General features: G+C 40.2%; 1 protein-coding gene across 3 annotated transcripts in view; it reads left to right on the top strand.

Moving 5' to 3' along the window:
- Positions 1-366: 366 nt before the first annotated feature.
- glra1 (glycine receptor, alpha 1) overlaps positions 367-14,792 on the top strand; it is a 34,315-nt gene continuing 19,889 nt past the window's right edge. For 2 of the 3 annotated variants that reach the window (XM_030765063.1, XM_030765062.1), the window contains exons 1-2: positions 367-422; positions 5,736-5,860. In XM_030765063.1, coding sequence (XP_030620923.1) covers positions 367-422; positions 5,736-5,860 — 181 coding nt within the window. Of the gene's footprint in view, positions 423-5,735; positions 5,861-12,522; positions 12,562-14,792 lie in introns of all 3 variants that reach the window. The other variant, XM_030765064.1, reaches the window with a different exon arrangement.

Below are 14,792 nucleotides of genomic sequence, written 5' to 3'. Positions count from 1 at the left end.
AAAGCTGCTATGGATTGCCCTCAGTGATCGTATAATTCCTTTTTTTTTATCGAGTTACGTTACTGTCTTCCCAAACCTAGTAATATTAACCTGGGTGAAAATTCCGGAAGCTGCCGGTGTCTCTGTCCGTGGTCCTAAAACGGGAACTCAGTTTATTTTTTTTTCAGGGTGTGCAAATTCATACCCACTCTCGGAAAATGATCTCTTCGCCTCTATGGTCCTGAGTCTTTCGGCAATCTTTTGGATCTGGAATGTTAAACAAGCAACAGAAGAATCGCTCTCCTCGGAAGTCCGACATCGTATAAGGAATTCTACTATCGGTCATCCAAGCTGTAGCTGACTCAGATTCTTCCCAACCCTGCCAAAATGTACCGGATTAACGCCCTTGGGATTTATTTGTGGGAAACTATAGTATTTTTCAGGTAGGAACGACTTTATGTATTATGGGATTTGCTGTTGTATGTTTTCTTTTCTTTTTTTTCTGTCAAATTACCGTTTCTTTTGGAATGGGCATTTTAAATGCGTCTCCAATCAAAGTGTCATGAAATCATCAAAAGCTTCCGTTATTTTTGGCAACACGCAGGGGTTTATTGTAACTTTCCACAGAAACTTGTCTCGGCTTATTAAAAAAAATAATTTATGTAATCATTTCCTAGCACTCGGTCAGTCGCCTAAAGTCACCAGCTGCACTTGAAGCCGACGTTATATAGAGGGCAAATAGCGAATACTAGTGGTCACTATACTGCATAACCGGTCACAGCTAGGAGAAACATATTTATCAACAGGCATTCAAGGGAAACTAACGGACCACCCCAGTATCAGGAGTGTGCAACAAAATGATTAACATAAATTCTATTGCCAAAAGATTGTCGCCACTCTGCATACCAAAGGAACACGTTAAAAGATTTTTGCAACGCTGTGACCGAGCGGTGTCACTTTGTTCCAAACGACTAAGATGAGGCCTTTTTGATGAAAACTGTATTGTGGAGAGGGATTTGATCTATTGTTGTCTGTAACATTCATTACATTGCGCTGGCAAAATAATTAACAATCATATCTACCAATTGAAGAGTATTAACGCTAGTCCATTGATCGTTAGTGGTAAGATTCATAAGGTAAATTAAAAGTGAAGAATTAATTTCTAAAAATTAAAGTGTTATTATATGTTTGTAATATCACTTTTCCACTGAGATCAACAAAATGGTTCAGTCAGGTTTCTGGTGTTGTCGGTAGCTGCATTTTTACCTCCGGCTACTGTGAGTGTAAAACTTTATGTTTTTGCTGAAATATCTATAGAATAAAATTCTTCTGTTTTGGCTCCGAGCCCAGGGGAATACTCATTCATATTTTCTTAATGAAAGACAAAAAAAATCACCAGAGGTTTATGTTTGTTTCTTTGATTTGAAATCACAAGTGAATTTAAGAGAAAAATTACAAAAAAAAAAAAGATAAAAAACTTGACATTTCATTTGAAATGGTGGTTTGCGGTAATTCTTTTTGCATTCCAGGTGCAGTGTTTAGTTAATGAACTAAAATCAGGATATTGCACACTCAGCTCCCACTGCTGAACTGAGCAGCTTCTCTTAATTGATATCTCTTTCCCTGCTCTTAGCCAGTAGCCCAGACCTCATTTCGCATGCAGACTTATTACCAACCATTGATCACACTGTCAATGCCAATACCGCTGATGAATACAAATGATCTACAAACAGCCATTTTTCTATGAATCGCACCTTTTTAATTGATTTCTGTGTTGAATTTCCTGTTATTCATTCTGAAGTTGTCATAGGATGGGTGGGTGTGTTTGGAAGACGAGTCAACGGAGCCTGAATACAGTTAGACGCTTTGTTAATATGAGTACCTGCCATAGATAAAATATGGCGAACGTGCCGTCATGATGTCCAAACGGGCGTGGATTCCTTTGGAACTACATAATTGTGTGTGTAATCGATAAGATATATCAAAAACTGTTGACATACATGTTCAGTCAATTAGCGTGAACGTGGGGACAGAAATATGATTCCAGAGGATGAGAAAGAAGAGCGTGCCTACATTCTGTTTTGTCATTATTTCATATGTATTTTGAAATGTACACATTTGGAGCAAATATGAGATTGAAAGTAAATGAAAACGAATGACCAGGCAAATGGGGGGGAATGCTGGATATGTCTCATTGTGGATTTACATTTTTCTGCTTCGTCACACTGTAATGAAACTGAATTATTAGATTTTTTTTTATCTGCATTTTAATAACAGTAATATTGTTGAATTAGATAAACGCTGAAATCATAAAACTACCAGTCTCTAAGCATTACAGTGCCAAGGAATTCCATGCAGAATCTTTATAAAATTGCTAACACAGTCAGGGATTCTCTTTTTTCTTTTCTTTTTTTTTTTTCATGTGAATCTTGTTATCTTTGTGTGGCCATGCTGGGGACACCAGACCTGCCCTTGGTTTGGCCTTGAAAACTAAAGGGTCTTTGCATAGCATTGTTTTGTCACCATGTCCCTGATTTGTCTGTTCCTGCTCAGTTTTCTGACTAATGTTAAAACCAACCACGAAAAAAACAGCCTCCCAAGCATTGGAGGATTTGATGATGATGATAATAATAATAATGAGATACAAGAAGTCAGCTCTCCTCATCAGAGACCCTCTGCTGTAATTACCAAAACACAGACGCAAAGGCAACAGCCCAGCACCTGCGAAGGCTCTGGCCGTGTTAATGTGTTTCGCTTCTATCCCACGTTCGCCTTCAGCTCGGGCTCCCTTCTCGCTGTCATAAGAAGTCGGAGGAAAATGAAGTGAGCTTTGGTCAGTTATAAATCTCTCAGCCTTTGACAAAAAGAAAATTGTCTATCCTGCTGGAGCTCTCCGTCATTGGTGTAACCCTTGGGCCTGAGCAGGTTCATTTCCACAGTCTGATGTATTTTAATGCATTATTGATCAACACACCGTCAAGACAGATTGCTCTACAAATAAATCAGTTTATTATCTATGACCTATCAGTTAATCTCCTGTTGTTATCAGTGAAGCAAATACCTTGGTATGATAGCTGTTCAGCAGAGATTCTTCTACCTTTTTATTTAAAAGACGCTTAAAGCTAGTGCCTTTGCTGCTTGAATTGTATGCAAGCAGAACTATTCTAGGGGTGATCTGTATCTGTGTCAGTGTCTAGGCGTCTCTCTCTCTCTCTCTCTCTCTCTCTTGCTCTGTGTGTGTATGTGTGTGCTGTGTGCATGTTGTCAATCCAGTCCTAGTGATTCAGATCTAAACAGGAGGGAAATGGCTAGGGAAAAGAGCATATGGGAGCCAAAGAGGTCTTTGATTTCTTGAGTGTTACAAAATGCAAGGATAAGATCAATTAGGGTTCTGTTCTTCAGAGGCTCTAAGAACATAATGACTCACCCGTCGGACTAATGATCGGAGCTTCCCATCAGTGTAAGGGCCCTGCTCTCTCTAGGCTCTTTGCATATTATTTTGTGGCCAGAGGTTCTGCCTTTTCCCCTCTGCTGTATCAGCAGTGGCATCAAATGCCATCGCCAGCATTAATCTGAATTAATTACAACAACATTGATGTTTTGATCATGGCAAACTTTAATCCCCAGAAACATGGTGTACTAATAGTTTAGCCAATTTTGTGTGTGTGTGTGTGTGTGTGTGTGTGTGTGTGTGTGTGTGTGTGTGGTATTTTGGGAGGTTTTTTTGTTTTGTTTTGTTGTGTCGTGTATGCGTATTAGTCAGCTGGTGTAGCATTAGACCGTGATGTCACCAGAACAAAAGATTTGTCACACAAAGCAAAGTGAAAGTGTGTCTGAATTTCACACTGTCACAAAGATTCATTCAGAAATGAAGAGTGTTGCAAGAGTGAAGAGTCTCTATGAAGCAGACTCAATAATCTGTTCATCCATGACCAATCACGTTGTATTTGTGTAGCATTTCACTACAGAGTAAACTTATTAACCATATTAAGCATATTATATACTGAGCAGAACAGATTTCTCATCGTATAACACTTATGTCACATGACTAAAATACCTCGCATCGTATTGGTGACAGGTGTTAACTTCAGAGATCTTTGTTTTTTGCCATGTGTGTCAACTACTAATTCCACGGAACAAATAAGTCAACAGATACTGCTACGTTTCACAGATGTTGAGTCTACATCCAAACATTTTGGCTTGGAAATTGACGTGCACCTTTTGACAATCTTCACTTTTGAGTTTTGAAGCTAAAACTCTACCAGACACATTTTTCCTAAGTTGAAATGAGCATGACCAATTTTCAGCTGAAGAAATCTTGGCTCCGTTCAGGTTGACATGCTAGACAGTTGTCTGATGAAGTGTTCACTGATGCAGACAGCACCAGTGAAGGTTAATGACAAGACACACTAATGAGATGTTGGGTGGTAAGTGCCTGGACGCTGGTTAGTTACATCTGAAAACTATTTGCTGTGTTCAGGTGAAAAAAAGGCAGGAGATCGTGCCGAAAGTGAACCACACTGCGGTAACACTGAGCCATGATTGACTGTTAGTCTAGATAACAGTATGTCAGTGGAGAAGTGTTGAAAACTGACAATTTTAACATTAGACTTTGAAGCGCACAGCTTTTACTGATGATCCAGGGACAACAGTAGCGTCATTTCACTGTATGCTATGAATATTGGCTTTCCTTTCATCAGACATTGACTGGGTGGGCTAAAGAAATGGTCACTTGGTCTAATTAGTTATTAGGATCATGAGACCAGTATTATAAGTATGATTAGACATGTGTGCATGCATGCGTGCTTGTGTGAGTGTGTGTGTGTGTGTGGGTGTATGTGAAATTAACCAAGTCCATTTCTCAGCTGTGGCTGTACTAAAAATGGCAGGTTTCTCTTAAGTGCATTAATTCTGATTGGCTACACGTGCCAGCCAATCAGACTGGCTTTTGCTGTGAAGAGTCATGTGATGGTTTGGCCTGACAGAGGGAGAGTGATTCAGGTTGATGCTGATATTTAGAGACCATTGAGAGATTCAGATCCTCATTTTACCCTTGCACCTCTGAAAATGTTCACTCCTACAGTGTCACAGAATTATGTAATGCACCAAGAGTCTTAATTCATATTATTATAATTAAAAAGAAAATCTTTTGAACAAGTAGCAGTGCTTGAATAAAAACACTGTTGGTTCCTGTGGAGCAGTGGTATCTCATCAGCTGATCTCAGATGAATTAGACACAATGATTTAAACACAGTGTTTGCCACACCAGTACACTGTTTCTGGCTCTAGCAAGAGATGTATACATAGAACACAGAAGTGGATGTTTTGCTATTTAAGTGGGTCGTTTTTTTCAGTGGCTGTTTATGCGTGTTATTTGACTCTCGCACAGAATCACAGACGCATTGCTTTTAAATGGATTTCATTTGGGTTTCTTCCGGCACAAACATGTTGATTTTAGACACATTTCTCCAGTTGTTCAGTCAGATGGCAACAGGCCTGTCAACGAGAAGTACGAAATAATGAAAGCATACGTAATGACGGGAACATTGAGGTTCTGTGTTCAGTTTGAATAGATGTTGGAAAAAGTTTGTTTCATTTCACTCTGTCAGTTTGCAGTGACTCTAATGCACATGTTCTGCCCTCTCTCTCTCTCTCTCTCTCTCTGTCTGTCTGTCTCCCTCTCTCTCTCTCTTTTTCTCTCTCTCTCTCTCTCTCTCTCTGTCTCTCTCTCTCTCTGTGTTTTTCTCTTTCTCCAGTTTGGCAGCATCAAAGGAGGCAGCGGCGCGGAAGGCTGCGTCCCCCATGCCTCCGTCTGAATTCCTGGACAAACTCATGGGAAAAGTGTCCGGATACGATGCCAGAATCAGGCCTAATTTTAAAGGTAGGACTCACCACCAATACACCAGTGGATACCACAGGAATGTAGCCAAGCAATTCCTGCAAACAGGAGAACACAATATGAGAGAAAAAAAAAACATCACTAACGAAAACCAAAAATGTATGCTGGATGTGAACGTGTTTTAGATATTTTCAGAATTCTAATTTATTAAAAGCTTGAGACTATTTTTTGTTTAATATTAACAATCTGAAGAAACAGACAGGGTTTTTTTTTTCTTTCAGATTTAATGAGGAGTAATCTCTCTCTCCTGATTTTGTGATTCATTTCTTTATTTATTTACTGAACTCTTCAAAACATTGTTTTGGGATTGACTCATACACCCAAGAGGTTTTGCAAAAGTTTGTTTTTTTGCATGAGTCATAAGCCCTGTTCCTAACACAGCATGGCACAAAGCACTTAGAACAACATATAGAGATAGATAGAGAGAGAGGGAGAGAGAGAGAGAAAGAGAGAGGGAGAGAGAGAGAAATAGAATTAGAATTTGTCGTTAAAACCAGAATGTGCTTAAGAAGCTGCTTCTAGGCTGGCTACATTCCTGATGAGGCTTAGAACCTTGTGTCACTATCCTTGCGTGTTTGGCTGGTGGAGAAGTTTCTTTGGGAAACAGAATGGTGTGTTGTGTGAAATGTGAATTCAGACTTGTTGGATGTGGCGCAGTCCCACAGTCCAAGCACTGGAAAGATACATGTCAGAGGTTTCCTTCTTCAATGACGTTCAACAACAACAACAACAAAAGAAAGAAAGAATAAAACTGACAGAAATGAACTGTTGAAGGGCAGCTGAGAAATCACTGCACCAACCCCTCAAATTACAGCAGCACCCCCAAATCCCCCACCTCCCCCAAAAATGTGATTATTAATGTTCTTGCTTGTCTCATCATTCAAATAAGTATCCACAGTGATACAAAATTACTACTACTACTACTACTAATAATAATAATAATAACAATAACATGAATAATAATAGTAATAATAATAATGCACATTCTTGTGTAGAAATCTAAATTGGGTCGGAGATCACCGTCGATGGTCTTAATCCCTTAAATAATTCTTGGCAGAATCTGGGATAGTCAGTAAGCAAGGCCAGTCACAGACCCCCCGGCATGACTAATGGGAGACTCTGGTTCAAGCCGTGCGTGGATTTTTTCCTTCTCTCAGCTAATCAGGCCGATCTCTCACCATTTCAGATAACCCCACGTTTTACATAGTTTAATCACATTTCAAATCGAATACTTTAGGATAAGTTATTATCATTTCAACCAATCAAGCATTTGATTTTAAAAAGGACGCTCGAGTAGATGTCATGATCTTGGATTTATTTAAAAAAATAATAATAATAAGACAGTGTCTGTATTACGTGGATGCAGTGGACAAGAAATAATTTTCAGTGGTTTCTGTCCATTGTAAAAGTCTAAGTCGTTTGACTGTAATAATCAGGTCAGTATTTAATCACTGTGAGGAACACAAAGGGAAGATCTAGTGTCATTCTGATCAGGTTACTGTACATGCTTTGATGTTCAGAACAATTTGAATTTTCATTGGCTTTTTGTGATTTTGTTGTAAATTTTCTCACGACTAATCCTGTGACCTTTACAGAGTGTTAACTTATGGGGTGGGCTAGTGTTGTAGTTGATATGATGCATTTTGTTGACTTTATTTACTTTATTTCAGTTTATTTGCACTCGTATACTGAGTTGGTTGAGTCATATAAAAATGTTCAGTATAATACTTTTTTTGCAAAGGATTTCCCAATGGATTACAACATTTTTAATCTCAAGTGGAACAAGCATGTAATCTCCTTCAAATTCGTTTATGAAATAGAGTCATTTTAAATGTATTACCTACACATTGTTAATTTGCATCTTGATATTCTCCTATTAGGGGACTGCAGTTGTTAAAATCATAGCCAATGAGACGTTACAAAGTTATTACATAGAAACACATTTAATATATGGGATTCTGCACCACACAAAGAAATCTAAACTGGTTCACTCACTCCGCAGCAGTGTGGCTGCCCGTGTGGTCACATGACCGGACATTATGAAATTCAATGGTTTGTCACGGCTGTCAGGTCAACAGTGTATCAGTAGCAGTGAGTCAGAGGCTTCACATGTTCACACACTTTCTCCTCTCTAACCCCAACCCCCACCCAAGCCACCCCCCCCCCCCCACCCCCCTGACTCCTGTAAAACACGCTAATGAAATTCTTGAAATAAGCATGACGACTAAACCTTTGTGGGTGTCCCTGGACGGGGTGTGTGTGTGTGTGTGTGTGTGTGTGTGTGTGAGAGAGAGAGAGAGAGAGAGAGAGCAAATTATAGACGGTTGCTGCTAAACAAAACCTCATAACGAGACACATGTTTTTCTACAGCTCAGATCATGGTGCAGAGGTGTACAACTGTATCACATCAGCACCTGGTAACATGGTGCTACAGCAACAGAAAGAAAGAAAGAAAGAAAGAAAAGCAAGCTAAAGCAAAAAAAAAAAAAAAAAAAAAGAGAAGAAACTGAATGGAATTGCCTGAAGCTAAGAATGTGCTGGCATGGGGAGACAATGACACTGATCATGACTGGGATTCACTGTGGGGAAACTCTCTCCTCTCTCACATTCAACGCTCTCTCCCATTCACATGGAAAGCTCATGGGAAGTCTGTCAGATTTGGGACACCTCATGCGGTGATGCCCTACTGAAAGATGCTGCCGTCCTCATTTTCGCCCTGAGCTTATCTCTGAGCTACAGCGAGTGGTTAGTTTGGTCGTTTTTTGTTTTTTTTCTTTTTTTTACCTCGGCTAGGATAATCACAGCTCCCGTTGAATAGCCTTTGAACAGTCTTACACTTTGCCTAATGACAAATCGAATCTCTCCGTGAGACAAAAAAAGGGGGACATTACTGACAGAGTAGGTAGGTAGGTGGACAGAGGTTGGTGAAGTGGGGTGGGCTGGGTATTTGGGGGTTTCTCCACACGCAGACAGTCAGGTGTAGCTGGAATCTGCAGACAGTAGCAAAATGAATGTCGCGTGGAGTGAAGCCGCAGCACTCCAGTCTCCACAGTAACCTTGTTACCGCTCATCCGTCACTCGGAGGGGTGGCCCGGCCAACAGCCGCAAGGCACAGCCCAGTCTGATCTCTCCACCACGAGATCGCCTGTGCCCCCTCTCCTCACCCCCACGCTCCCAAACAAAACAACAACAACAACAACAAAATAGTCCCCGTTTCTTTTAAAGCAAAGCTACCACAATGCAGAACAGTGGTGATCAGTGTAACGCATACACCATGACTGTTTCGCTGTGCATCTGAATGGAATCTTTAAGCACAATGTGTAAACATTTGTAAATATACAAACTGCTGCTGTGTATATTTACCAATTGCTTTTTTTGGGGGGGGGGGGGGGGGGGGGGGGGCAGGGGGGGTGTCTTTGTATGTCTTTGCATCGCTGCCTCATTCATATTTTTTAACCTATGGACATAAAATATGTACATATATATATATATATATATATATATCAATTGTTAGCTGGTGGAGCTTGACATTAATTTGGTGCAAATCAGTGTTTGTTTAAATGGGATTTTAACAAGATTAATGGCATTTCTCTAATGGGTGGGGGTGCAGTGTTTGCATACAATTGGTAATGGTGAACAGAACAGAGTTTTTTTTTTTTTTTTTTCCTTCTGCCGGCTGAGGGAAGGTGTAGATAGAAACATCATTGGTATTGTTTATCTGAGAGGCCAAACATGACAAAATGCGTCTTCTTTTTTTTTTTCTTCTCCTTCCTCTCTAGAAGAATTGACTTGTAAATTCCATTAGTGTTCAAAGGATTATTTTTGCCCCACTCTCTGCTTCAAAAGCAGTCCTTGGAAAGGATTGTGTTGTGCCAAATAATTTAGTTTACCCAGCATGCCTTTCATTGGTAAGGAGTGCACTTCTTCAGTTGAGGTGACGCCGTGTCAGGAGAGAGGACAGGGGAAATATTGTTCTTTTTCTTGTGAGAAGGGGAGAGCAGACAGCTCTAAAAGTTGTGTGGAACAGTGAGGATGAAGGGGTGGACTCAGGCAGCAGTAAAGAGCGGGTTTGAAGCAGGTTTTCCCGAGAGGTTTTTTTCTCTCCCAAGGGAATGAAATTTTCCAATGTAAGGTAACACTGTAAAAGATTTAGCACACACAGACGCACACACGCACGCACGCACGCACACACACGCACGCACACACACACAGACACGCACGCACGCACACACGCACGCACACACGCACACACACACAGACACGCACGCACACACGCACGCACACACGCACGCACACACACACAGACACGCACACGCACGCACGCACACGCACACACACACACACACACACACACACACACCAGTGAAAATGTACACATATGCAGAGGTGTCGTAGATGTGTCCCTCACAAAGAGGCCAAAGAATATTTGAATATCGGTAACTACATTACATCAGTTATGTATTTCTACTGATAAATAATAGCAAACCTGAAAGTCTCCCTTGATGACCATGAAATATTTTGGTCATGGAAAAACGCATTAAAGACATTGAAGACATAATTTACAAGATTGCAGCTTGTGTTATGAATTTTTAATTTTAAGATGGAGATTCAGAATTGTTCAGCTGTGGCTGTATCCTCACATCTAAGACAGGAATTGGCTTACTAATGCAGCAGATTACAGAATAGATACTGCAGTGTGGTTTTTTAGTGTCCACTGTATAATAACTAGTCCTTCTTTAACATTTCCCTCTGGAACTGTGGGCATTTCATCACTTATTTCCAATAGCCATGGTCCTGTGGGTTGTAGTTTGTCCAGGAACCTTTATTGTCCTACTCATTTTTCCCCGTAGAACAAAACCAGACAATAGGAGTTCTGCTTTTCCTGTTTTGATTGAAAGCCCTATATTCTGTTCTCGGCCTTTTCTTAATGATTACCATGTTTGTGCTGTCACCCATGCGGTGGAAAAGGATTTACCTGTCTGCAGAAAGATTTCATAAGATAATCATAATTGGCTGTTTTTGAGAAGATGGAGCTTTGTGAGGGACTATAGAGTCAAATCTCTATCAGAGGAATTCAGGTCCTTACGCAGTATAAGCCTCTTTGGATGTTGGGGGGGAGGGGAGGGGGATTACACTTCCTGGCACTGAGGGATTGGTGCCTACGCCTCAAGATAGGAAGAAAAATGCCCGACATTAAAGAACTTAAGACACCTGTCTACACAAGTTCATGTTTTGTGTCAAAGTAATTGCCATCCGTCTAAGACGTGATTTTCCTTTTGAGCAACGCAGATAGATTACGACACCGGGCCAGGATTTTTTTCGCCGAAGCCAGCTTCCATCGCTCACCGTGGCGCATGTCGACTATGCAAATTTTCAGGCCTCACAAATGTATTATCATGTATATAGTGCATCAATCTATGACATTTTATCAACACATGTTTATCTTCAGAAAGCGCTGCTTGTTTTTTTTTGAGTAGATGAAGCCTTTCTATCATATGACTGGCGAAAGCTGGGAAGATTGTCGTTGTAGTTAGTCGAATATCAGATTTCCCATAGACATTTCGTCTTCGATCTGTTCCTCAGTATTTTGATCATGAGGGACAAATAACTGCCTTTTACGCTTCTTAGTCTGGAGGGACAATTCATCTGCCTTGAGTATTTAATGCACAATGACCAAAACAGGTTTTCAGTTTTCTAAGTGTCACAATATTCGTGTAGAAGAAAGCTGACTTTCAAATAGTTAATATTTTTTCTATTTATAATTTGATGTGTAAGGAAGATTTGTGTTTCAGGCAAGCGTGAAACCTGCAACTTGCAGTGGTATCAACATAGCCTGAGCATCAAAAAAAAAAAAGAAAAAAAGGCTAAGATCAGATCCAGAGCTGAGCTTGCATGAGGGCGAGTGGAAGCGATTTGCTGCGGATCTGCTGGTGCTCTGGTGCTCTGTTCTTTACATTCAGTTCCCATTCCTTTTGTAACACACAACCCTACTGCCCATTAGGGAGAGATGCAACCCTAACATCTAAGACCCATTGTTGAAGAAATTTGACCAACCAATTGCCAAGTTCAATATTAGTACATACAAAAAACAAGGACAAAAAAAAAAGAAAGAAAAAAGAAAAAGAAAAAAGAGAAAGAAAATTAAGCGAAGCCAGTTTGACATGTAGTCTTTGTATCCCCCCCCCCCTTTTTCCCCTCCGGTGTATTGCATCTTCTTAGTGCATTTTGCTAACCCAACCTTTGCCTCCCATGATGAGATGTGCATTGCAACCCCCCCCCCCCCCCCCCCACCCTCTTCCCAACCTCCCCCCATACCCAGCTCCTTTCCCCTTTCATGTCTATGCATCGCCTCCTGTCCTGCCCGCCCTGGCGTTTCGGACAAAATAAGTGCATCCCCCCCACCCCCAACCTGCTCTTGCCTTTAGTATGTTGGCCCCCCTCCCCCGAATCCCCGATTTTTTCCTTCCAACCCTGCCAAACACTTCAGAGCCCAAAAAAGTGTTGGCGAGTATAATATCGAGCCTTAATTGAGCCTTGCTGACTTGTGTGTATTATCTGTTGTTGTTTCCCGCTAAAAGAAAATAACAACATGAATATTTGTTGTTAGAATATCATGTGTTTAATCCTGATCTTTTTTTCATTAGACCCGCAAGGCTCCAAATCGGATGGTACCCACAAGAAAGGTACTTTCTTTTATATTCATCCAGGAATGTGTTAGTTTAGTAATACATGCATCCATCCAGAGGGGTACCGTGTCAGGGAAAACGGAGTCTTTGACTGATTTAAAGAGCTTCATAATGTTTTTGATGTATGTTTAGGTGGGTAATGTGTGTACTTCTTCTGACAAATTCTCTTTGGCGTCTCTCCTCAGAGACTGTGGCTGAAGGAGGAAAATAAAAAAAAAAAAGTAATTAATTAAGTTTGCCCACCGCCAGAGTGTGAATGGCACAGAGGAGCTGATATTGGCAAAGTTCTTGTTTGTTTCTCTTGAGATGGACATTCCTGTCAGCCTAGAGCCCAGTCTCATTTTTCGTTTTTTTTGAGAAATTTCGTCTTGTGCATGTTCTGGGAATGTGCAGAGTGTAATTCAGACAATATGTGCTAGTAGTATTGTTTCATTTAAGAGGCAAATTATGCTTAAATTAAGAATATTGTGTCCAAGTGAATAGCAGAGTGTTTTTCACTAAATTTTTGCTGTTTAAATTGGTAAGTGTGTGTATGGGCTCTAATGGCCAGGACATTGTTTGAAATGTATCCTAGATTTCTCTCTCTCTCTGTCTCTCTCTCTCTCTCTCTGTCTTGCTCTCTGTGCTGCATTGAACTGTTTGGCCCCCAGACGTCTTAGGCTGTCATTCAGTATTTTTATTGTGTCGTTTTTTTTGACATGCGGGGTGAAGAGCTCTCTCTGCGACGCCGCATTCCTGCCTCCCTGAATAAAACATCCGCATTCTTTAGAATAACTCATTACAATAAAACATCCGCATTCTTTATAATGACTCATAATAACACATCCGGATACTGTAAGTCACTCATTATAACAGAACATCCGGATTCTTCAAGTCACTCATTATAATAAAACATCCGGATTCTTTAAGTCACTCATTATAATAAAACATCCGGATTCTTTAAGTCACTCATTATAATAAAACATCCAGATTCTTTAAATCACTCATTATAATAAAACAAGCAGATCACTTACATCTCTGAACCACTGCAGCACATTTACAAACAAAAGCCACATAAAAGAAATGTTGATTTGCAGAATTATTGGGTCGTGAATCTTGGTTTTCTTTTTCAAATCAAAGGCAAGCAATCATGTGCTTTTAGGTGTGTAATTTTTTTTTTTTTCAGAGTCGAAAATTTAACAATTTTACTCCTCAGCAGACGTGACTATTATTTCTGTGGTTCTAATCATTCATTCTTTAGTTTTTCACTGCTACACTCCAGGTCTGAATAGCTGTATCGTCCCTGCATTGTTCTCAGTGGTTCAGAGCGAGAGAGTCGAGCAGTGCTTGCTCTTTTGGCTCTGTAGTCTCAGCACTGGCTTTCCATTCTGATTAGGGCTGTGTTATTAACTTCCATTAAGGTCCTGTTCAGTGTACTACACACACAGTTAGCTTCTGCACTCACTGGTCTTATGTAGACTAATGCAGCCCTTGGATGTGTTTCTCACTGTTCCATGTTGCCTTCCAATGAATGATTAGGGTTTCAGTGAGCACAAATCCTCTCACTGGGTATTCTTCATTCATCTCACTGCTCTTAATTATTATCTAAGCTATGAGACATTAGTTCCTCTTTTTCTTTTTCTTTCTTTTTTTTTCTTTCTGTCTTTTTTTTTTTTTTTTTGCAGATATTCGCACTTGCTTATGACTCGCTGTTGCTACCAACTTTTCAAAATGAAAGAGCATTGATTTTTCGTTCGATCTGAAGGGTGATCTCACCCTCGACACGTATCCTCACCGTGCTGTAAAAATTCACCAGTGTTAACTGAGCTCTGAGGGCGTGTGTGCAAAAGAACACATTGGCCAGGGTTAATTTAGCGTTGGCAAATTGTACTCTGCGCGGGCATTTGATTTATTTTTAAGTGTGCGGAGCCACAAAAACTGTGTCAGGTGACTTCTTGTACGTTAGGAAGAATAAGGTTTATAGTTTTGATCACCGGATTTTGGATTTTCTCCTCGTTTTTCATTTTATTGTTATTATGACTATAGTTGTTAGAACATAAGAAGTGGTCAGTAAGGAACCAATACCATACAAAATCGTTAAGTATTATGGGGAAATGTGAATTCTCTGCTTGAAATATAATCAGAGGTAAAAAAAAAAAAAAAAAAAGCGTAGGGGTGTGTCTTCTCACTAACAGCTCTAAAGGGATAGCACCAGCTTGCAAACACTTTTCTCATAAAGTTTTGTTTTC

This window comes from Chanos chanos, chromosome 2, assembly GCF_902362185.1.
Source record: "Chanos chanos chromosome 2, fChaCha1.1, whole genome shotgun sequence".
NCBI lineage: Eukaryota > Metazoa > Chordata > Actinopteri > Gonorynchiformes > Chanidae > Chanos > Chanos chanos.
The sequence above is the reverse complement of the archived record's forward strand: the minus strand, read 5'-3'. Positions and strand labels throughout refer to the sequence as shown.